The sequence below is a fragment of the Emys orbicularis genome, chromosome 17 (genome assembly GCF_028017835.1).
Source record: "Emys orbicularis isolate rEmyOrb1 chromosome 17, rEmyOrb1.hap1, whole genome shotgun sequence".
Lineage (NCBI taxonomy): Eukaryota > Metazoa > Chordata > Testudines > Emydidae > Emys > Emys orbicularis.
Genome location: NC_088699.1, coordinates 19,172,460 through 19,198,468, shown reverse-complemented (window position 1 = coordinate 19,198,468; position 26,009 = coordinate 19,172,460). Strand labels below are relative to the sequence as shown.

The following is a 26,009-nucleotide window of genomic DNA, read 5'->3' as shown; positions in this document are numbered from 1 at the left end:
CCAAGAGGTGGCAGCTCAGTTGATGGAAGAATTCTTCCATCAACCTAGCGCTGTCTACACCAGGGGTTAGGTCAGCTTAACTGTATCACTCAGGACTATGGATTTTTCACACCCCCCGAGGGACATAGCTGGGTCGCCGTAACTTTTGAGTGCAGACCTGGCCATAGTAACTGAGTGGCCCAATGACACATGCTGTGGTCACTGCACCAAAGTCAGTGCTTAATTTGTGCCAACACTTCCCAGGGCTGAGCCCCGGCACCTCTAGGCTTGGCACCTCCTGCCTCAAGCTGGTACATACTCACAGCCCCACCACCTTCCCAACCTCCCCATGATCCTCCAAGGTTAACAGGGGCACTGCGTGGCAAAAAGGAGAGTGGAGCTGATGTGCATGTGAGGGGGCCTGGAGCAGCAAAAGGTATGGGGATGAACAATGGGTGATGGAAGGAATGTTGGAGCAGTGCTAGAGCAATGAAGGGAAGATGGGGATGAAAAGGAGAGGGTCAAATGTGCATTGGGGAATGTCAGGGAGCTTCAGCTCTGTCCCCCCCAAAACGCTCCACGTCATTCACTCCATGTTTGTCTCGCACTTCAAAAAACACCCTCAATGACTCCACATCACTCCCTGCATTGTACCTGCATTCCCTCCCCAGCTCCTCAACCTGCGGGTCCCATTCCACCAACCACCTGTTCATGGGGCGGAGGGAGATGACAAGATGCTATAGAGGAAGTGAAGGTACTAACATGCAGCTAGTGCATTCTGTGGTTGAAGTAATCACTGCCAAAGAGCTCGAGGCAAAAGAGGCAGAGAGTTGGGCTTTGGTACATGCGGATACGGAGATATTTAAAAAAAAAAGAAAAAAAAGGAAATTAAACACCCCAAAACTTAGTCAACACAGAGCTACAGTTGCCTAGTGGGTACCTCAAGCCCTTCAGAACATTTTGTTCAGCTACACTCAAACCTCTGAAAATAGGAAATCCAAGTTAAGGAATACGCCACCCCTGAAACACCACCTTAACTCTGCCCCCTTTGAGCAAAACCTGACATGCCAATAACACACATACTAATATTCTACCCTTACAGATGCTACAGAACACTTGGGGAACAGGGTATATGAGCACTGCACAACAAAGCCTAACATCTTATCTTTGTTATACCAAGACTCAAGTGTAGGTCAGGCATAGCAAACAGGAGCTACCTACACCTGACCTACACTCCAACTCTGAGCCTACTCCATGCAAATCAGCTTAGACTTGCTAAACGTTACAACCCCTTCACCCTTCCGAGAGGAGTCCTTCTGACACACTGCCTTCATACCCCTCATTAACCCCAGAGACCACTGTCATATATGTCACCACACTACTGATGATCCACATGACAAGAACACCTCTGTACATTTCATATCACAGTAACAGTTATGCCAACCTGCTCCAACTAAATCCTCTACTATCCAATACTACTACACACCTAGCACAATGAACCTAGCTGGAGTGCATGCAGATCTAATGCTGTGATTCACGTCGCTGGAACACAATAAACAATGGCACACACTCCTAGAATTTCCTTATGTTTACTTGTTATGGCACCCTCTCCCTTCCTGAACCATTGCCAGTGGCTATTACCAGCTCCAGGGGGACAGAGGTAAAGTTGTGCAGCAGGGATGGAGTGTACCGTAATTTTGTATTTCCTGATTTCCAGAGGTCTGCGTGTAGCGGAATTCAGTGTTCTGAAGGGCACCAAGCACCACTAGGCAATCTTAACTCTCTTAATGAAGCTTTGGGACATTTAACCTGAACAAAATTGTATGTACCTGCAAACTAAGGACTAGTCTACAAACAGAAATAATGCCTCTGAAAGGTGCAAATTGCCCAATTCTTCTCAATGAGGTGTTTCTAAAGTCTGGTGACAAAGTAATGTCAGTGTTAGCTATTTCATCACTAACCATTTCAATAGAAACTTTCAGCTACTCTGGGATAGCGGTGGGGTATAGGAGGGAGGTTATAGAAGAGAGTCTGGTGTTATGGACAGAGTTTGAGAAGAGTGCCAATATTTTTATTCCCCGTCTGAGCCCAGGGCAGGAAGATGGATGAGATGCCTTCTCCAGCTCTAATTTCTAACACAGATATAATTAAAAACGGAAACACACATGGGAAGGGAATATTTATTAAATGTATAAAATGAAAATATGCCTTATGGTACTGTCCCAGATTGGAGGCAGCATGGAGTCTGACCACCACCAGTAGGCGCTCTAAGAGGCACTGCGTTGGGCCAGATTCTCCCACTGCAGGATATGAGTAACTCCCATTGATTTCAGTGGGACCTGCTCGTATCTTGCAAGGGGGGGGAAAGAATAAGGCCCATTGTAATGTGGGATGGAATAGAATGCCAGTGGCATGTGTAGGGGGTATAACAGATGCGGGGAAGCTAGTCACACCCTTCTCTTGTGTGCTGGGGTTGAACATAATCTCACCTATAGCAGAGTTCATAGTTTGTAAAGTTAATAGTTTTGAATATAATATTTCTTCTCTCAAAGGCATATTCTCTACCCGCTCCATGTGTATAACTCTTATTGATATTAATGGGTGTCCTGCATTCTCATCAAGAAGAGAGCATACCCCTTTCCAGATGTCTAAATATATTTAAATCCCATTCCTGAGGGAAGACTGCCTAAATTGCAACAAACTTAGCCGAAATCGATCATTTACACATTTGTACAAACCAAAGAAACAAAACCTAACAGCACCATTGTTGTTTCAAGCTGCTCAGTGTTTTCTTTTGCAGTTTAGGATCATAACACAAGATTAAAATAAAGTGTGTGAAACCTTTTTCTGTGTTCATGTTAAAGAAAGAAAAGCTCCACTGGCAGCTGCTGAGAGAATGTTAAAGATAATAATTATCTAGTGGAAATATTAGATTTGCTCCACATTGTCTGTTACATACAATTGTTTAATAGGGCTTTTATTGAAAAGCTGCAAAGCTTTGGGCCTAAATCAATGAGATGAAAGCTCTGAATTTTGATGTATGCTGTTGACTTCCACAACACAGAGCAATTTGTAATAGCTTTGCCTTGCTGTTGTTTTCAAAGCTCCTGCTACATCACAAGCATTTATTTCTGACCACAAAATTACATTTATTCAACAGAAAGCAGCTCAGGGTCTTTAAGAGGTTAACTTCTGGAGTGCTTGGCTGCTCTCCAGCCTCTGTACTAGCATCAGTGCTAATGCAACAGCACACAACAGCACCCAGGCTAGCCATGATTAATAGACTGCTGAATACGCTGCTTTCCACATACACACACTTTTCATTCCCCTGCTTCCATAGATCATGGACTTATCCTCAAAATATCTGACTGAAATTGAATTTGGCTTCTCTCTCAACCGTTCATTTCCTATGTTATGCAAGGTTATATCCTTTTCTGCATGAGCAGAACCAAACCAGCTGCAGCTTTTGAGAAGAAAATGTGTTTTCAATTATGAAGTTGGCCTGAATATTGAACCATAGTTCTACTGCAATTCTAATTGAGCCATCATGGAGCGAACTTACAGGAAAGAAATCATATGAATCAGGTTTGTAAATTTAACAAAAGGAAATTTACAAAGAAAAGATTGATACTAGCCAAGGAATATTCCTATAAAATGCAGGGAACAAGAAGAGATGACTGAACTTTTTTAGGCCATTCGGTTTACGAACTCATTAAAGCACCCTTTCACTGGTATGATTAGTAGTTCCAGTACACCAGTCTGGTCATATTTTCAACTCCTTTGTCTGCATATAGACAATTACTAAATTACTCTACTGACCAAATCAATAGCTTAAAGAGCAATTCAGCTAAGTACTGAGCCAGAGTGCTCTCATCAGAATGGCAATACACCTACAACTACTTGTCTTGAAAGAAGAAAACTAGATATGGCAGTCACAGAAGATCACAGTCTACTCTTTCAGAGTATTTGCCTTAAAGGATGCTCCAAATTAGGGATTACTGTGTTCCTGTTGGACAATCCTGCTATGCCACATGAAACAAATGCTAATAACCCCAGGAAATCCTTTCCCAGCCTTAATATCTACTTGATGACATCACAAATATGGATTCAGACATTAAATTTCCACAAAGCAAATTTATTTCTATAGCAGAAAGCATAGCCTAAGAACATAAAGCTTTATATTTAGGATTTCATGTGCAAGTGTTCATCTGCTTATATGTGATAACCCATTGCAACCTACTATGTATTATGTTTATTCAGATGATAACTAGAGGGCATTTCCTTTCTAAGTTGGAAAACAAATTATAATTGGATAATAAAATACTCTGGCCATTATTTATTCATTCTGGTGTTTAGGATACTGTGATTGAAGAGTTAACTGAAAGCACCCTCAACTTATTGATTGTAAACAAAGAAAAAAAATGATTTAAAAAAAAAAGAGTTAAGGTTGAAAGTGGAGTTCAGTTGAGTCCAGCTAACACACCTACAAAATTACGTTCTTTATGAAATTCTATACTTTCTAAAAACACCAATGGGCCCCGTTGTTCTGTAATTCTTCATCCCTCCCTCTCACACCACCTCATTTACATCATCTCACAAGCTTAAGTGTCCCCCCTAAAGTTTCCACAAACATACACAAGTCAAATAACTAATTTACCAGTTTTGAAGCACAAAGCTTTTTGTCGATTTTAAAAGGAGGGCTTATAAGAGAAATCCAAATGCAATCTTAATTATGGAATGAATATCATACTAAAAACAATAATATACTTCAAGTAGACTGTCCATTCTCAAATAAGTCAGGAAGTGTAAAACTGTTTTGTAATATTTTTGCATTTTAGTTTGATATCCTGTTTTTTCATCCATGTTACTGTAATTGTAACATTACTGTTGGGACTCAATGTATTCTATGCTAGGCTCACAGAACAAACGTGTGATAAAATCACCACTATACTATGCATTTCAGAACCTTAATAATTTCATTTTTTCCTTAGCTAGCGATCCCCCACATTCACCCTGCTTTAATAGGTTTTCTTATTGTATTTGTTTTAAGTACATTTTTGAACTTGCAGTATCCTAAATTCTATTTCAGAAGGCTTTTACATTCAATGTTACCATGAAAAATCTGCAGTTCCAAGATCTATAGATGAAAACAGCTCTTTCCAGCAACTAATGGAAACTGGATATTTGGCAATTGAAACAGTTTCCATCTGCAATTTCCCCTGATTTAGATAAACATCCATAGAATGCAAAACACTCTGGCTATGTTTTTTTATATTTATAAATATCCATCCATATTATGCAGTGAAATATAAAGAAAATTTGAGAGATCAAACTAAAAGCAAAACATCTACTACTGAAGGAAACCAATGAATATGTTTAAAGAAATTAGCTAACAGCAAGTATATGTGCTGAATGCTCCACACATTATGCACAGGGAGAACGGTAAGAACATAAGTGATTTTAAGTTTACCGTCTCCTCCAAGCCATGTCTGGTCCACTGATGTCACATGCTCCCCACTCCAGGATACCTCACAGCATGAACTATTCTCATGAAGTCACAGCCAACATGGAGCCCAACTGGAGCAGAGAGCCATCCTACAGCAGACCTGTAAAGGCTTGTTTCTCCTTATATGGCAGAAGTTTGCTAAACATTTACTACTACTCTTTTACATGCCAAAGGACAGTCAATGGGTACTTCCAACAGCATAAGAATATTTTAAAACCCTGCAAAACCATTCTGTATCTAAAGGGGAAAATGACACTTGCATGACCCCTAAAAGGTAGTTCCAGAAGGATTGCATATCGATTGTAAAATTACAAGTATGATACATGCTGCAATATCTCTGGGAGTGGGGTGAGACGCACAACTTCAGAGGACTTGAAATGGAGGAAAGCTTATGCCTCGAATGCCTCTTACTTGTGCTCTGTGGAGCATTCAGCACATAAGCTTGTAATAAGTTATTAAATGAGACTAACACTTGCGAACCAGCTGTAGCTAGTGCATTATTACTTGCCAGAAACTGGGCTAATATTTTTTTATTTACTGAAATAATTTCATATTAAGGCTGATACACTGTTTTCTAAGAAACACCATGGTTGAGAGTCATCCATTCTATGTTTATATATAATTGACATGATGAGGGTAAAAACAACGAGGAGTCCTTGTGGCACCTTAGAGACTAACAAATTTATTTGGGCACAAGCATAAATTTGTTAGTCTCTAAGGTGCCACAAGGACTCCTCGTTGTTTTTGCTGATACAGACTAACACAGCTACCACTCTGAAACCTGTTATGATGAGGGTAGTTATGCTGGAGATAAAAGCAGTTTCTAAGGCCTGTCTTAGGCCTGGTCTACACTGGAGGCTGTGAGGGGAGGTGCGGGGGGAGGAGGAAATCAATCTAAGTTACGCAACTTCAGCTATGTAAATAACGTAGCTGAAGTCAACGTACTTAGATCTACTCACTGCGGTGTCTTCACTGCGGTGAGTCGACTGCTGCTGCTCCCCCGTCGACTCTGCCTGCGCCTCTCGCGGTGGAGGAGTACCGGAGTCGACGGGAGAGCGCTCGGGGGTCGATTTATCGCATCTAGACTAGACTAAATTGACCCCTGCTGGATCGATCGCTGCCCGCTGATCCGGTGGGTAGTATAGACCTACCCTTAGAGAGATTCACACCAATGTGACAACATAGATGCAGTTACAACAGTGCCAGCCCTAATGCAGACATGCTGCACTGATGTAAAATGAGGTTTATACTAGCATGTCTTACTCTGGTAATTTACCAGAGCAAGTTAAACCAGTACAAACCGTGATTTACATCAGTTCAGTAAGTCTACAGCAGAGGTTTGCTTCGCTGCAACATTGATATATTTATACAAGTGCAAATTTCTCTAAAATAGATAGGATATGTTTGGAGAAGCTTCTTTAAATGTAGCAGGATCAGGGTTTATGACACATACTTGGGCATGCAGCATTCCATTCATTAGAGAAAAGTAGTACACATACGTAGACTTCTGTCAATATATTACAAGACGGAAACCAAAGTGAAAGTCTTATAGAGCGTTACAATTCATATAAAGCAATGTTAATATGCAAGTTCCCATTGTCAAACTGACTTACACAGGTCATTCTTTTTCCTCGCATGTTGCTATTATATAAGGAACTTCGTCTGATAAGTTTTTATAATTGTGCTTGGGAAATTAAGTAGTTAAAAAAACATACTGCTTCCAAGCAAAGAAATTATTGCTTGTTTGAGGTACATATTCAGCAGAATGTGCAAAGAATCAGAAATATAACCCTCATCAAAAATAATATGTGCGCACTTAATTCTCTATGCAGATTGCTGAAAATATACTTCTAAATTTCTCCATGCTCTGATGGGAACTGCAACAGTAAAATAATCATTTTACAGCTTATTTACACATTTAGCAAGTGTCACCCATGCCTGTTGGGTGTGGTGCCCTATCCCCATCTAGTGCCACCTAGACGTTAATGAGTCTGCTACAGCCATGTGGCTTTTAGCTCATGCAGTAGGTGCTCATACACTAAGCTTCAGAGGTCCCAGGTTCGATCCCGCTCGCCAACAACCCAGGTCTGTCAGCATTACAAGTGGGGGCTCATCCCAGCTCATCAACTTGGAAGTGTCTGAAGCTCAGGATGGGCTTCCTCAACTAGGGGAAGGATGTAACCTATACCTGCTAGATTAATGAGTCTGCTACAGCCTTAACTAAAAGCCCCATGGCTTTTAGCTCACCACCTTTTAGACCACCTAGATGTTAATGAGTCTGCTACAGCCACATGGCTTTTAGCTCATACAGTAGATGCTCAGAGGGTGGTGATGGACAGCAGGAGAGAGATCACTTGATCATTACCTGTTAGGGTCACTCCCTCTGAGGCACTTGGCATTGGTCACTGTCAGTAGACAGGATACTGGGCTGGATGGACCTTTGGTCTGACCCAGTACGGCCATTCTTATGTTCATACACTACGCTTCAGAGGTCCCAGGTTTGATCCCGCCCACCAATGACCAGGGGGTATCAGCATTACACAATTGCAGCTGTGGTACATTCTTTGAGGTAAGAGACCTACAACACATAATAAGGTATGAGGTTACAGCCACTATTTACAGCTTCTGATGCACAATTATTATTTTTTTGAAGAGGTATGAGTTTAAATTTAAAATCTGAAATTTTTCTAAATAAAAATTTAACCTCTCTTATGGTGTAAGGTCACATATAAATAGTTCCTGTTTTTCTTGTAACAGAATTAATTGATTTATTATTTTGTTTTATTTCCAGGATTTTCCACAGTAGACAGACCCACGCGTCTTCTGCACTAGCACTTTTCTTCACATTTCTCAGTGTAACTTCCACAGGTGCTTGCACTAGTACACGCTGGCCACTGACATTTTAAAGCTCTGCTCAGAGCAGGTCTAGTTGACACAGGTTAAAAACACTGGTGGGTTGCTCTACACAATCCATCTTTTCCTCTGGTGTGGTAGCAATGCCATGCAACCAAGGGAAACCAGAAGAAAAATACCAGTGAAGAAACAGGAATTGTCAACATGGCTCTGCAGTTCAGACTACGGGGATATGAATTTCAGCATGGACTAGCTTGCTGTGCTGTAACTCCCCCACCTGGACACAACAGGCACAAACTAAAAGCTATCTAGTTCACATTAACTTTTTAGTCCTGTTTAAAGAGCACTCCGGCCAGATCTACATTATAAACTTAGGTCGGTATAACTATGTTGCTCAGAGGTATGAAAAACCCCAAGCAACGCTGATATACTGACCTAACATCCAGTGTAGACAACACTGTCTCGACAGGAGGGCTTCTCACACCGACATAGCTACCGCCTCTCACTGAGGTGGATGCACCACTGCAGCGTTTTAAGTGTAGACCAGCCCTAACTTAAGGTGAACTAGGCACCTTTTAGTTCACGCCCACAACATCCACACAGGGGAGTTACAGCACAGCACACCAGTGAGCACTGCAATTCACACCACTGTAGTCCACATTGCAGGGCTGTGCAGACATAGCCTTAGAGCATATTACTTTTTAAAGTGTTACAGCCTGACCCAAAAGCCATTAAAATCAATACAAAAATTCCACTCAGGCCTAACTACTGTTTGGGAAAACAACACCTGCAACGAGTGCTTCACTGCCAGCCACAGTCAAAACCTACAACTCTGCGGCAGGTTGCAACCTCCTTTCCCATAGGAAAGGACCTCACACATCAAAATCCTTACAGGTTGACTTTTTGAAATTGTGACTATTCTAAAGAGAAAAATGTCTCTGGGAACAGAAGTAGTAGCAACGGTGTTAGAACTTTCTGTAATTATTTTTTCTTCCAAGTATCACCTATAAACAACATTAGGGTCCAACAAGCTGTTTAGAGTCTAATGTTTCAACTTTGAGGGAAAATTTACACATTACATATTCTATATATCGTTTCCCCTCCTCAGTGTAAACCTATATATATTTTATACATGCACATTACATAATATACATTAACATTTACATTATATTTAGGATCTAAATGGCTTAGGACCTACCCCAGATACTGAGTCTCTCTCCACTATGTCACAGCTGAGATCAGCAGGAGCTCCTGACCTGGAGCCCCACTGTTATAAACGAAAGGGGGCTGCTGGCAGTGTTGTCTGTGAGGGCCACTCCCTCCTCTAGGCTTTGAAACTGGCTCCGGACCTTAATCCATAATAGCATGAACTTCAAGGCACATTGTAAAGCTCATCTTTTTTTCCCAGGCATTTGAAAATGGGGTGGAAGGATTGTGATGGGGGTGGAAGATTTCAGTTTTTAAGTTGCCTGATAGCCTACCACCAGTGTATCTTCCATTGTACTGCAGCACTTAGGGTATTTGTAATGTTTTTAGGTTATATCAAGGACTCCTAAAACATATGAACAGGTGCCTTTTTTAAGCATTTGTACAAACCAAAATATATTCCTTTTTCATATACATAAACACACATGCACCCTGCTCCTGCAAACTGCCCATGCTTATGGAGCCCTTGGTCCACACAGCCCCATTGAATGGCTACATCACAGTAGACTGACGTAAACGTAGGCAATCAGAAGCGACAAGATAAACAAAAGCATGGTCTCTTACCTCCCCCTGGAAACTCTTCAATAATGGAGCTACCTGTTTGCGCAGGTCCTGCAAGACAAAAGCAAAGGGATTCCATCAGGAAACAGCCATTTAAAAAAAAAAGTAAGTATATAAAGAATAATTTTGATCAGAATAAAAGTGATTATTAAATATTTAGAATGGAGCAGCATGTTGTCAATCTTTTTTTTCCAATTTTTTGAATATTGATTTGAATAATGATTTTGAAGCTTGATTGTGTTTTATGGCAACTTTTGTTTAATCAGAAGTTAGCTAGATCATGTTTCCAATGTAATAGTTTCCAGTTTGGTACACACTTATGATTGTTACAAATGATAACTGGTTAAAGGCTGTGGTAACGAGCAGGAAATGAACTCTTTCAGTCTTATAAGTCTATTGGAACAGTGAGGTGAATAATGTGATCTGAAGTAAATTTGTGTGTCCACCTGAAAAGCATTCCAACTACAGCCCTGAATTTAAGTCAAAGTCTCCTTTTGACATGTGTGAATTTGCATTAATGGGAGTTTCCTCCTTTTGAGTGTAAACCCATCAGGGGCCATAGAGTTGCCAACCCTCAGGATGGGCTTGGTGTCTCCCGGAATTGGCATTGTGCTCCCGGTGACTATCGAAAGCAATCCAGGAGATTTTAATAGGATATTTTCAGAAAATGACATTGCATCATGTTGGGGGGGAAATCTCTTGGAAAAAGCTTCAGTCAGAGTTGGCAACCCTAAGGGGCCACCACCTTAACTAAGGACAGCTTGGCTTCGCCCCTATTGAAAATGAGAGATGGTAGCAATTTTGAAAGAGGGAACTTTTGTAAAGGGCTGCTGTGATTCCAGTGCCTTGAGAACAATGAGAAATAGTAGCCATTTTGAAAGTGGGAATTCTTTGTGGTTCTTCTACAGAGAATTCATTAGCCCGTGCTAAAGAAGAGTCTTTCAGTTATGAAGTATGAAAACAACAAATGGCCATTAATCCTTAAAAAAAATTTAAAAGGCTTCAGATGTAACCTACACATACTACATGGGAAGTCTGAAAAGTCTATTACTTCACCATCAAGATCATTTGGGACGAAAACATAGTACAGTGGTCTGATAGTACTAAATTTCTTAAAGGACCTTCTTTTAAACTAATTTTAATTCTAATTAACAGATGTACTTATAAATTCTCAGAAAATTCATTCCATGGCCAAAAAGTAAGTGCTGTAACTATGGGGAGAATATTCTGTAGATTCTTCAAATAGTGATTTAACCATTTAATTATGCATGAAGTGCAAAAGTCAACTATGGAACCATATGCAGCACTTGTATAGTTTATATACTTGTAAATATATCTATAATATAGAGACTACACACAACAACAGTGAGGTGCTGCATTAAGGTTTTATTGGCATAATTTATGGATTGGCAAGTGGCAAAGCCATCCCAAACAAGTATCAGTGAAACTTTATACCACTTCATACAATCATGCCATACATGTTTTAATACAAAAAATGTTTTTCAACCTTTCTAAAAATTGACTATGGTAATTTTTGTATCCTTCCATCTTTAAAATCAGAGTCCCCTAGTTATAATGAATATCAAAGTCAGAAAAACTTCTAAAAATTATCTTTTTAAAAATAAATGTAAACATCACAATTTCAATGTTCAATATCTTAGAGACTTCTAGAAAGCTGGGTCCTCTTAGAAAGCCAGGAATTTTGCCTTTCCAATGGTAAAAAGCCTTTTCTTTTAACCCTTGCTCTGCAAGATATCAGATCTGAAATCTGTCACTGGGCCAGAACTGAATTTTGCCCATCCTGGGTCTTACGTGAGTGTAATTTCTTGGGAGGAAATGGAACAATTCTCTGGCAGATTAATTTTTTTTAAATGGCAGTTGTTTGAAGCCATTTAATATTCCAATTCTCTGAATCTGTTTCAGAGGGTTGGTATATCAGAAGTCCCAACTGGGATGGATTAGTGCCCAGAATGCAGGTGAAGGTGTCAAAGACAAATGATTAGTTGAAGAACTACATTGCAAGTATAATTTATCACACAGTCTTTCAATTTCATTGCATGGCTTTGCACTGTATCATATGGCTATCACCTTACAGTACACATCCATCTCATGATAAGAATACTGTGGTAGCCATATAAAACTCTCTTTAGCACCTAACTAAAACAACACTGATTAGAACACTGATAGTTCAGTCCAAAGATGACTGTGAAGAGTTACAAATGTAACTCAGGAAACTGAGTGAACAGGCAACACAATGGCAGATGAAATTCTATGTTGAAAAATGCAAAGTAAAGCACACTGGAAAACATAATCCCAACTATATGTACAAAATGATGGGATCTAAATTAGCTGTTACCACCCAATAAAGAGATCTTGGAGTCATTGTGGATAGTTCTCTGAAAATATCTGCTCAATGTGCAGCAGCAGTCAAAAAAGCTAACAATGTTAGGAACCATTAGGAAAGGGATAGGTAATAAGACAGAAAATATCACAATGCCACTATAAAAATCCATAGTATACCCACACCTTGAATACTGCATGCAGTTCTGGTCATCCCATTTCAACAAAGATATATTAGAATTGGAAAAGATACAGAGATGGGCTACAAAAATGATTACAGACATGGAACAACTTCCATACAAGGAGAGATTAAAAAGACTGGGACTCTTTAGTTTAGAAAAGAGATGAATCGGGGGGCGGGGGGGGGAGAGAGAGGGTTGGGATATGATAAGAAGTCTATAAAATCATGAATGGTGTGGAGAAAGTAAATAAGGAAGTGTTGTTTACTCCTTCACATAAACACAAGAACCAGAGGTCACCCAATCAAATTAAAAGGCAGAAGGTTTAAAACAAACACAAGGAAGTACTTCTTCACACAATACACAGTCAACCTGTGAAACTTGCTGGCAGGGGGATGTTGTGAAGGCCAAAAGTTCATGGAGGACAGGTCCATCAATGGCTATTAGCCAATACAGTCAGGGACACAACACCACCATGCTCTGGGTGTCCCTAAATCTCTGACTGCCAGAAGCTGGGATTGGACGATAAATTTCTCTGTTCTGTTCATTCTCTCTGAAGCATCCGGCACTGGCCATTGCTGGAAGACAAGATATTGGGCTAGACAGACCATCAGTCTGACTCATTATGGCCATTCTTATGTTTTAGAACAAAGAAACTTCAGTGGGATTTTTCTCCTTGGGGCACTTAGAAGTGTTATTGGTATCTACATGCTTGCTGATATTTTTCCTCTGATCTATTTTGTTGTCTATTCTGTAGTGGTGTGACAGTACATTTCTCTACACCAACTTGTGTAAGTTTTATGATTTCTCTCTCCATGATCTTTGCCTAGTCAATATTGGGGTTTTAGCTCAGTTGCATTTCCCAATTTTTAGCTGCCATGTGACACCAGAATGCAGTACTCTGCTATGTAACTTCTATTACATGTTTTATTTGTATCCAGTTGATGAAATAAAATAAAAATAAAAGTTTGGGTCCTGGGCCAAAATCTTGCATACCAAGTTTTAGTCTACAATGAAGTTCTAAACTTTTGAGAAACAAGATTTATCATGGAAACACTGGCACCCTTTTTACTTTATTGACTTGTATAATTATATTACTCAAGCAAAGAGGTAGCATTTTGTAAAATAAATATCCCAACCCCCCAAAAAGGTAAATTCTTTGTCCCTAGTAATTCCTCTGAATTTAGAGATTCATTTGTGATGTCATCGCACAGCCAAACTGGTGACAGCGCTGCAAACTGAAGTACAGGAGATTTGGGTTCAGCACCTGCCTCAAATCACTGATTTGCAGAATGCTGAAGGTCAAGCACAGTGCAAAGTTTTTTGCTTAAAGCTTCAGGTATAAAGGTTAAAATCAGTCCATACAGAAGGTAGATGTGAAAATAATGGAGTATCATGATATTAAAGTGAGATAAATCATGGCCAGGTCCATAGACAGGGAAAACAAAAGTTGCTGTTTGCCAGACGTGTCTTAGCCAATCTGCTACTAAGCAAGTCCTTCTAAAACTACCACCTTAACATCAATCTTTCCTGAAACGCTGAATACATGAGTTTAGGACCATTCACCTGGTGGGCTTCAGAAGAGAACCGTCTACTGAATTGTACACTCTGGCACATACTAGACTGTGCAAAGATGGGATTTGGAGTGCCCCTGAATTGGCTGTGCAAGCTATGACAGGACCTCACAGAGATGCTGCTGGCTCTATATTAATCTTTAATAGGAAGGAGATTATTTTCATGGGAGGGAAAGAAAATGGGGGAGGAGGTGGTGGCTGGCATCCAGAGGAAGAGAAAGGCCGGTGATCAGGCTATAAGGGAAAAAAAGGCCAACACAAATTTGATCCCCAACCTCCCCCATTCCTGGGCACCATGTGGACAACATTAAATATCCTGGGTTTGTATTTCAAAAACCTGGTACTACTGCTTGCAATGTGTTATATGGTTCTCTAACTAATAGCATCAGGAAAATTGTGCTTGCTACACCAATTCTGAATTTGGCCCTTGAGTCATTTTAAAAAATGAACTGTGAAGTTTGAGTAATTGTTTAAAATTCCAGTTAAACAACAGATTGCAATTTCTAACCCTACAGTCCAATATATTTACAACTTGAAACGTGGCTCTTCATTCACCAACCTCCCAAGTGCTAATATTAGACTTCCAAATGCATCCTCCAAGTAATCAAAATACTAACAAGCAGGATTACATGACATGGTGGCAAAAATACTTGTGCCACATTTATTCTACAGCTTCCACCATTAGTAAAACTATGCTTACAAAATTTCCTAGTGTAGATGCACCCTATGAGTGTATACAACATTCCCTTTATGGGCTCTGACATTCAAAGTGATTCAGCCAATCCTCTATTGGAGGGTGCTATTGAATTGGGGACCAATTATAGGCAGTCTGTGGGCTTGCTGGATGGTAGTCACTTAACACAGGCAATGAAACATGTAAGAGGCTTTGATACCTTGGAATGGTAGCTAAGGGCAATAAAGGTGTGGCACTTAACACTTCATCTTATCTCCTTTCATGTAACAAACTTTGAGAAGAATGACCAAAAAAAAAAAAAAAAAAATCTTATATTCTGCTCCAGTATTTTAAAAACACCCAAAATAAGTGCATCTTTGAGAGGAATGGTAAGGAAACTGAACAACAGAGTGTCACACATCAGAAGAAATGACTATGCATCTTCACCCGCTAGTTATTTTTGCAAATTGTTTTAGGTTGGTCTAGTAGTTTTATAAGCGCTTACTAGGCTAACTGGCATTAAAACTTCAGACATCTCACAAAAGAAAGGAAGTAAAAATAAAACCACAATAGTAGTCAGAACTACGTATGCCCCGAGTCACCAGCTAAATCACTCCTGCTAGATTTATATTTGGCAGTTTGAGAAATTACTTACCAGATTATGGCTCCAAATATTATACTAATGTCAGATATAATTCTACCTTCTTTGTCCTAAACTGAACAGACAAAAATAAGGACGCTCTATTCTGACCCATGGGAATCTGTAATGTTGGTTAGCAAGGACACCATATGATTTATTATCCTTTTAAAATGTAGTGGCCTTTACTGTCTGGGTTGTGATCAAAATAGGAGATGCAACCAAATCCAGCCCTCACACACAGCTCTGTAGCAAATCACTGTGATCCAACACTACTGCTAGAAAGGGTACATTCAACTGAACATTAGAACAAATGATAATCTGTCAACACAAATGCGTCAAAGACTGTACTCAAGTGCTCCTATACGGTCAAATTAGAAGCATATTTTTCCTTGCCATCTAAATGTGCTCTCTCTCTGGATGATTTATCAGGACACTGCCTTTTTCAGAAAGCTATTCTATCACAGACAAACTTAGCACCTCAAAAGAGTATGAATTAGTATGTTCTAGCGCGATCAAGATCAAATCTGTAAAACACTGAAGGCCAACATGGTATCTCTTCTCTTTAAAGTAATAAGAAACAACCAGTTTTACATTTTGATAAAAGAGCTTCACAATGAAATCTGAATCCCAATAATTTTTTTAACTCCTTTTTCATTGGCATTAAAAATAACCCTTCAGACAATGAAGCAACAGTAAATCTATGATACAAAATTGGGCACCAAATTTTTTTTTTCGATACCCAGATTGTATTATTTATCTATTACCATCTTCATATATTGCACTGGTGTATACAGATATACCAACTCAGGGTTAGGCGAGCAACACTGCACTTTTAATTTACTTTACCTCTGAACCTACACAAAATCATACTGTGAATGGCTATCCAACTACAGAAGCAGTTTCTCCTCCCTTAGTGTTCACACCTCAACTGCTAGCAGAGCACCTCACCCTCCCTGATTGAACTAACCTCGTTATCTCCATACTGATTTATACCTGCCTCTGGAAATTTCCATTACTTGCGTCTGATGAAGTGGGCATTCACCCACGAAAGCTTATGCTCCAATACTTCTGTTGGTCTTAAAGGTGCCACAGGACCCTCTGTTGCTTTTTACAGAATCATAGAATATCAGGGTTGGAAGAGACCTCAGGAGGTCATCTAGTCCACAGCAGGACCAATCCCCAACTAAATCCTCTCAAAGATTGAACTCACAACCCTGGGTTTAGCAGGCCAATGCTCAAACCACTGAGCTATCCCTCCCAGGACCTTTTGCTTTGTCTTAGGCTTTGTCTACACTACACAGCTTTTAGTGACACGGCCATGTCGCTAAAAGTCGGGCAGTGTAAATGCTGTTTGTCGGCACTTTTGCTGACAAAATACTTCCACCCACTGCGAGCAGGGTTTGTGTTGTCCACAGGAGAGCGCTCCTGCTGACAACAAGCCGTTTACACTGCCACTTGCCGTGGCAAAACTTTTGTGTTGCGGGGGGGGGGGGGGAGAGGGAGGGGTTTAAGCACCTGTGAACGACAAGGCAGTGTAGACATGCCCTTAAACTACTTGATCTCATTTACCTCCAAAAAGCTCATCTCTAAAATGCCACAACAAAAGCCCTGTGACCCTGGTTTGATAAAGTGGTTTTACAACATTGTCTTGACCTGTACAGCTTTATCATCCACAAAAATACTGTATCCATTGGGGAAGGGGGGGGGGGGGGGTGCACACAACCACTAGGGCAGGCCAAGTGTTCCTCCAGTTACCTATGGTGCCACATTTTCTATGATCTGTTCTCTAGATTATCTATTCTAGGTGCACATTGGCTGGTGAATGTCAGAGTATCTGGCGGAGAAATCATAATGAGAAGCAGCCCAGTTGTATCAGCATCAGTGACATCATTAGTTCAGCTGTCACATTCCATTCCGGAGCTGGCTCATCACAAGAAAATGCTAAGGCTTTTCTGCCATCTTACCCTTTTGTATTTCCTTCCTTGTTAGGCTACATGTAATAAGGAACTAACAACTGGCCCTACACTGAAAATTGGTAAGGCTGAAAATTATGACTCCAGATGCTTTCTGATGAGACTTAAAAACAAAAAGTAGAATACTTCTTTTGGGTAAAGTATTTGTTAGCTCAATCCACATTACCACTTAAAAAAGGGGACAGCCAGTAGCAAACCTCTCTTCTAGCCAAAAATTATTTGTATACATCATACTGTTTATTTCTTTAGAATGGGAAAATATTTCCCAGGGGAGAATTACATACACTTGGTCCACACATCTATTATCTCAATATATGATTGAAACTACATACAGCTAAAGAAATAACCCAGCACCAAGCTCAAAGTATTTGATGAGGAAAGTCATGCTCAACTTTGGAGGTGTGTTGTTTACATGCTTTAAGGCCCCAAACTGTATCTCAAAGTTTACAGGCAACATGGCAATTGACAAGTTAAATCTGAATGCTGTCGCTTCTAGTTAGAGTTCCGCTGGCCACCTTACAAATATCTGGCATGCGTATATGCTTCACCGAGTTAGAGGCAAAATTAACTACTAAATGGTGGTCATCTGAAGTTTGACTCATAACCATAAATAACATATAGGCAGCGATTAAAGTATTTTTTATTTGTTTCCAGTTGTGCCCATAGATAAGTCTTCTGTGAATGAATACAGAGCCAGTATACCTTCCCCCTCACAGGTAAACAATTTTGAAAAAAATATTAATGGAAACATCTATAAGTCTGTTTTTTATGTGTAATAAATTTCACTGGAATCAGTTTAGCCCTCCAAATTAAAACGCTAGTTGCATACACAAGCAGATACTGCAGAGGAGCTGAGACAAGGTATTTATTTCCTAAAATAAGGCATGTTAAAAATTATATGATCAAACAATTCTGTTGCTCAATTTATGGTATGATTTAATGAGATGTAAAGCTTCTTGTTGCTTAAGGCTGCTAAAACCTTTACTTGGTATCTAATCATTAGAGAATGATTCATGTTGCTATCAATTTAATATGATACTTTTGGTCATTTTAACAGATGAGAACACATTAACACTCCAGCTTCTCCTTTGTACAAAAAAAATCATTTAAAATTACATTTTATAGGTAAGTTTCTACCTATCATACTGATAAATAAATAATCTTGATTTACAGTAGTAGAATGTACACCACACTTCTTTCAAAAAGATTTCAGTTCACATATCTCGTGAAAATTCCATTAGCTTTAATTATTTATTAGCAGAAGAATTAGATTACTGTTCTTGACCTATTTTTTCAGTGTATGGGTCCACCCAGCAGTGAAATGAAAGAATATTCCATTTGTGAAAAGGCTGATTTACTGGGGATTCCAGTTTAAAAGTATGAACTATCCCCAAAACAAAGAAATTAGAATGTTGTACCCCACCATAGAAACTTCTCTGCAGTAGGCAGAATTCTCACTCTGAGTTCTATTATTAGACATAAAAGATGAATGGTCACTCATCTTGGTCTAGGGTGACCAGATGTCCTGATTTTATAGGGACAGTCCCGATTTTTGGGTCTTTTTCTTATATAGGCTTCTATTACCCCCAACCCCCTGTTCCGATTTTTCACATTTGCTGTCTGGTCACCCTATCTTGGTCCTAATCCTGCAAAGCTTTACTTATGTGAGTAACTCTAGAAAAAGGTGGAGGAAAAGATCAAGTCTCTAGAAGGGAGGTTCAGCTTTCTTAGTGGCACCATGCCCATTTCCGTCAGACCCTGCAAAGGAGTGCTCAAGCAGTTTTTGGGGCCTCTGTGTGGATTGCCCGTGAGCCAGGAGAGTTTCTGGGCAGACCCCATGGTCTAATCAGTAGAGATGGGGGAGAGAAGCAGACCTTTGCACCCCTCCCAGCAGAAAAACATGAGGGGAATTGCTGCAAGGAGATCTTTGCAGAGATTTCCTGCTCAAACTACCTCCAGTGTTTCTTTCTTTCTTTTGTTTTATTTACCATGGGCATGTGTGATCTGGCCCATTGACTTCAATGGAACTTCTCATGAGAGTTAGACTTTGAAGGATCTTATAATTTCTTCCAGTTTAAAACTTGTTAGCTTTCTATTTCTTTTTCTTCTGTACCTATGCAGCAATGTGCAAACACATATTGATTACCTTCAAAATTGTTTACAGCATGAACTGTGCAACAGAATCACCGTGGAATCCACTTATGTCAAACCAATTTTTTTATATCACTTTACAGATCAATTTAGCCAGCTACACATTTTAGAAACATGTTAAAAACCTTATGGTCACTTACAAAACAAAAAGTTAACATTGGACAAAAATGAGATGAGCAGAAACAATTATGAAACTTTGAACTGTTGTTGCCAACAAAACAAATTCATTCAAACAGAGAAATAACTACTGAAAATATCAAATGACAATCTTTACAAGGGGCTAAAATCTAAGGCAATTATAGCCTGATAATACTTTTATTTTCTTCAATGTTAAAAATGAGAATTATTTTCTTATCAAATTAATTTTAAAAATTACAATAAAGTTGCTTTTCCATCCCCTCACTTGTTGTTAACCTTATCTGTTACATTTTTATTTTCCCAAAGCTCAGTGAGAAAGAACTGATCACCACCGAATGGGAAAGTTGGGTGTTATTTTCAAACAACTGAATCGATTTTAAAACCTCTGGATTAACTCTTGTGCTAATAGGGTTTTTCCCTTGCAAATACTTTGTCTTGCTTTCTTGCTAATTATCGTGGCACTAAACTAACTGTAGAAGATGACAAATGACAATAAATATATGGCTACACAGGTAGAAACCTTGTAATGGGAATAATGTTATGTACATATCCAAGGTCAGAGTTACACATCATGTCTAACAATCAACATTCTTTCAGAAACCCTAACAGGTCTAATAGAAGGTATAATCTGTGATCGTAAACACAAAGCTGCATTTTTCGCAGTTTGAGGCAAAGTGTAAGATTGGTCAATAGTACAGGGTCTTGAGATGCCTTGAAGGGAGCAGTTCTTATGCTAATAGTAGGACAACCATGTTTCCCAGAAAACCAGGAACATCCTAATTTTCAGATCTTGTCCCATTATCCCTGTTGGATTTTTTAAAATGGGCATTTTCTCCCAGTTTTCATTAACACCTGAAGATTCTGGCTATCTGAAGGTACATAACTGAGCTAATGAAACTAAAGATAGACGAGGTGCAAATATGTGCAACCAAAGGACTACTCCCAACTAAGTCTGTCAAATATTGCTACCCTTGCTTTCTTTATCCCCATGAGATCTCCCCACTCAGTTGCCAAAGCCCTTCTATGAGTATGTCCCTGACACCTTACCAAAACCATGGCCTCCTGTATTTCCTTCTTCACCTGCTACAGTTCTCAAATTTTCCATTTTGAAACTTTGTCCACCCTACTTACAGAAGAAGAAAGTTCAAAATACTTCACTCATTATTCAGAATTAGATCTTGTATAACAGAAAAACTCTGTTCAGTGCAGCATTTGGAACTTTTACAATATAATTATCACAATGCTTTAAAAAAAACAGAAGAAGAATATACAATTGGCCTAATCAGATTCTGATGCATTCATCTTGCAGAAAATGCATCTAGGTCTAACAGCCCACCATAAGAGACTACAAACCAGTGTCCATCCTGGTTTAAAGGCAGACTTACTTTAAAAAAAGAAAAGTGCAAGTCTACTACACAGAGACAGTTCAGAAAAATAATGTTGCCTGCAATTTTCTGTATTCTGCCTGCTAGTAGTGGTGTTTTGTGTTTGACTCCCTAATTCATCACTCAGTCTACCCTTCCCTCCTTTCCCACAGTAAAATAAGAATCCTGTGATATGTGGAGCAAAGGAAATGTAGACAAAGGATTTGGACTTCCTTGTAAGCTCAAATAGAAGGTAGACGTGCTGAGAAGGCCTGTTCAAAAGCCCGCTGAAGTCAGTGGAAGACTTTCCATTTATTTCAACAGGCTGCAGCTCTGGCCATAAGAGAAGTTATTGTTTCTCTTATGAAAGAGAAATAGCTGGCCAAGAAAACTATGAAGAAAAATCACCTTAAAAAAGACCAATAAGTTTGTATGTCAATTTGATGTAGTTGAATATTTTCTGTAAAGTTAATGTCCTAATTTAGTAGCATTTTAATTTGTCAGAAGGGCAACTTTACGGTTTTAATATTAAAAGAAAGGGCCAGCTTTTAGTCTCCGAGATCCATACACACAACTTGCATATTTCAGAGAACTTTTGTGCGCAAGGATGACAGAGGAAGTTGCAGATTCTACTGTTTGGTTTTCCCATACTTGGATCTGACTATGGATAGGTTTTTCAAAGTCATGTTCAGTGGTTGTGAACAAATACATGTGAGTCAACTCCCGCCCCCGCAAACCATGTATCTAAATATAGGTCCATTTACTAATTTGTGTGGTTGTAATGGGCCATATTCTGGCTCTACAATAACTAACAGGTTGTCTAATTATCTCTTTACTGGCTAAAATGTTCATGAGTCCTCACAGTATTTCTTCCTTCCTCACATAATATTAGTCACAATCTTGATCTGAAATGGTCAGGGTCAGACACAGCATAACTAACCAAAAAGTGCAAACCATTTTTCCTTAGAACACATCTCAAACATTGAGAAAAAGTCTGAACATTATTGCTATTTTAGACAGCTTCATGTGGACTGACTGAGGTGTTCATATCACAAAACCACTGTCACACCTAGCATCCTGAATAGCATTACTAAAAGAAAATGTATTAAAAGCCAAAACCTTACATAGCTTCATATCTGTATCAAGTTATGATCTGTGGAAATTTGACACTTATCTGTATACAAGTTTTAGAAGTGCAAGTTATTGCATTAGGATGTTTTACACATATGTATTGTTAACAGAGAATATGTGCATTTATCGAATGAATGGTCCAAACAAACTATATTAAATCCATTTGTTAAGGAATCTCTGCATAAAATGTTCATGACAGAATGTGGTACTGCAGGAACGCCTTCGCTATGAATGAGGCACTGGGCATACGAACACTTTATGTGTCCCGATAATATATTCCTATTAATTCTTTAAATATTTTAAGAGCTATTACAAATTTCACAATAAAAAATCTTAAATTGTGTGACTCTGTGATTCTAAGGACAGAAGGGGGCCACCACTTGATCTAGTCTGACCTCCTGTATAGCAGAGGCCACCAACAGCACCCGCACAATAAACCCAACAACCAGATTAGACCAAAGTATTGCAGTGCATAGGAGACTAGACTATTATGTGCCATATGCAGAGAATGGGGGGGGGGGGGGGGGATTGAGGTGCACTGGTGCCCGAAGCCCCTGCAATGGCAAGGAAATGATTAAGTGAGATATGCCCAGATAAACATGGCAAGTGACCACCCCCCCCCCCCCCCCACACACACACACACACTACAGCGGAAGGTGAAAAAACTGCCAATTTGATCTAAGGGGAAATTCCTTACAACCCTATATATGATGATCAGTTAGACTCTCAGCATATGAGCAAGAACCAGCTAGCCAACCACCAGAGAGAGAGAGAGAATATGCTTGGTGCCAACTCAAAGCCCAGGCCTTCCCCATCCTATGTCTCATCTCCAACCAGGGCCATCCCTGATGCTTCAGAGGAAGGAAAAAATAAATACTTTTTTAAAAGTATCATCATCTTCTTGATACTTCCAAACCATTCTCCCCCATCCCCCAATCCCTCCCAACCTTGGTTATAGACATTGTTTGATTACGGAGAGTGGTTCCTCTAAGGGAAAAATCCTACTTTTTTTTTTTTTTTTTTTTTTTTTAAATTAAAGGAAATGGGTGGTATAGCTAATACAAATTGTCATATTAAATTATATTTGATAGAACAGATTAAATTATTGTTAAATAAGTAAGTACTGCATATGTGCAGTAACTGAAAATTTTTCAGGGGATCAGAGTTTCAACTTCACTAATTTCAATGGAGACAGCAGTATAGTGGACTCTGGCAAAGTCTAAGGTTAGTAAAGGGAACTTCAACATTAAAAATAATGTTTTAACATTAAAAGAGGCACCCAGATTTCACTACAAAGTGTCTCATTGTAATATGTTTAGTGAAGCAAGTCTCTTCATTGCAACACATTACAGTTTCCCATATGCTTAAGAGCAATTACCATTTAAATGCAGCCAGGCTAGTACCACAAGATTTCCAAGAAGGTGACAAACCAACAAAAAGACTCGTACATCAAAACTCAATACACAGATTAATCTAATTTTACCTTAGTCCAGGGGTTCTCGGGACAAAATCTGAAGGCCTCAGAATGCGGCCACCAACTCTTGCTGGTGACCGCTCTCATACTTTTCCCTAAAATACTTAATTAGCTTTAGGAAAACCAAATAAATATGCACATATACATGTCCAAATCATTGTAATTTATTTGTTGCTAGCTAGTAAGTCTGTTGTGAAAAGTGATATTTACATTCATACAAGTATCACTTTTTGCAGCAGACTTACTCAGCCCTGGCAAGCCTGGGGACAAATTAAGCCCCGGAGAAAAGGTCGGGGGGAAGGCAGTGAGGGTCAGGGGAGATGGGGGTGGGGGGCTGGGCAGGCAACAGGGAGCTGAAGCCCAAAGCCCTGCTGCCAGAGCCTGAAGCCTCAGAGCTGGAGGATGAGACCCAGGGTCAGAGGCCGAAGCCATGTGGCTGGAGCCTGGGGCCTGCTGCCATGCAGACAGAGCCTGGGACTGAAGCCCGAAGCCTGGTGTCCAGACCCTGCCGCCCCGCCACCCCAGGGCTGAAGCCCAAAGCCTGAGCCCCACCGCCCTAGAGAAAGTGGGGAACTCGCGGCTGCCTCCTCCTATAGAGTTGTGCCCCAGGTGACTCGGGGGGGGGGGGGGGGGGGAGAGAGGAACAGAGCCCAATCCCTGCTGGTGGTTCCAGCAACCAACACCAAGGCACTGCACCAGGAGCAACAGCTTCTTTTCCCTCCTCCCCATCACAGCCCAGGAGACTATGGCCGCAAGAAAATCCCCTGGTGGCCGCATTTGAGAAACGCTGCCTTCGTCAGTGCACCCACTAATACGAGTCCAAAGTTTGATGAGCTGAATTTTTATCTCTCTGTTGACCTAAATCACAAATACAGTACTTATTTTGTTTGTTTGGTGGGGGAAAGGGTATTTCATTAATTCAACTCTAAGAAGTTTCTAACAGCAGCATCTTCTCACAACTGTAATATGTAGTCTCCACTGGGACTAATTCTCAAATTTATAAGACTGAACTGTGAACTGTTCCAATATATTGTAGGAAAAAGAGACAGACCAGGAAAAGAAACCAACTGGATTGAAGTAAAGAAAAAAACCCAAACATTTTACTGTCTCTATGCTCACTTTGTTCCCTATCATTGAAAGCATTCAAGCATAGCAGTGAATCACAATGCACTAAATAAGATTAACAAGAGACATACTTGTGTATGAATATATCAACAGCATGAGTACTGGCTGCTCTTTTACTAACATAGAAGGGAGACGTGACAAATTGCACTTAAAGAAAAAATAGTTTTCTGTTACAAAAATTCTGTTTTCTATAGGAGACTGAGCACTTAGAAAGTCACTGTTTTGATGATGGCAAAATAAATTACTTGTGTTTTCTGGGGAATTCTACTGGCATCCAAATACTCTGAAACTGCTACCAACTGCAAGGCCTTCATAATGCTCAGTATTTCCCCCTCTCCCCTTTTCTTGTGAGCACACGCAATAAGCAGTTGCTCCTGTGAGCTGCAGCTATTCAGGAACTTAATGCAGTTTAACAAATTCCGTATCTCTTGGCTGAAGCTGTTGGCTCTGACAGATGAATCAGAGAAGTCCATAAATGTCTTGAGGATTTGTGCAGACTTTTCTTGTATGACCATATATAGCAAGTACCGATCGAGTTATCTACAATCATTTTAACCTAAGCTTCAGACTTCTTACCTTATTCCTATCTTCATGGCAAACATCCTTGATCCACAAAACAGCTAAAATGGATATAAAGCTGCCAGCCACTCATCTGAAATGTATTTTCCTATTCTTTATGATCCATTATTGTAAAAATTATATGTAGAGTTACTTGACTTAAATAAAGGAATACTTAACTGGAAATGAAGCTATTTAAATGCTTTCTGCTCCTCAGAGAAAAATCAGCAAAATATTGTGTTTTAACCAAAAAAACTGCTGTTGTGGAAAACATGTATTGTAAAATGTATACCCCATTTCCAATGTGCTGCAACTCAAATAGAGGAATAGGACCCCTACTGCTTACTTAAAAAAATCAGACACCACAAAATGTCATTCAACTTATCATACAAACCAATAAAGGAACTGGAATCAGCAGTAGATTCAAATAGACTAACACAGTGCCCTTAACTCTGACCACTTAGGGACCAGCATTCTGCACATGGACCTATCAGGGAATTCCTACAATGTCCAGGGCCTCAGTTAATCCATACAAATTCTGTATTGTAATTCTTTGCAACAAAAAGACAATATCTATCTATTGC

General features: G+C 39.7%; 1 protein-coding gene across 1 annotated transcript in view; it reads right to left on the bottom strand.

Moving 5' to 3' along the window:
* CUX1 (cut like homeobox 1) overlaps positions 1-26,009 on the bottom strand; it is a 321,902-nt gene that overhangs the window by 160,029 nt on the left and 135,864 nt on the right. Inside the window, exon 3 of the mRNA XM_065418515.1 lies at positions 10,109-10,156. Coding sequence (XP_065274587.1) covers positions 10,109-10,156 — 48 coding nt within the window. The remainder of the gene's footprint in view (positions 1-10,108; positions 10,157-26,009) is intronic.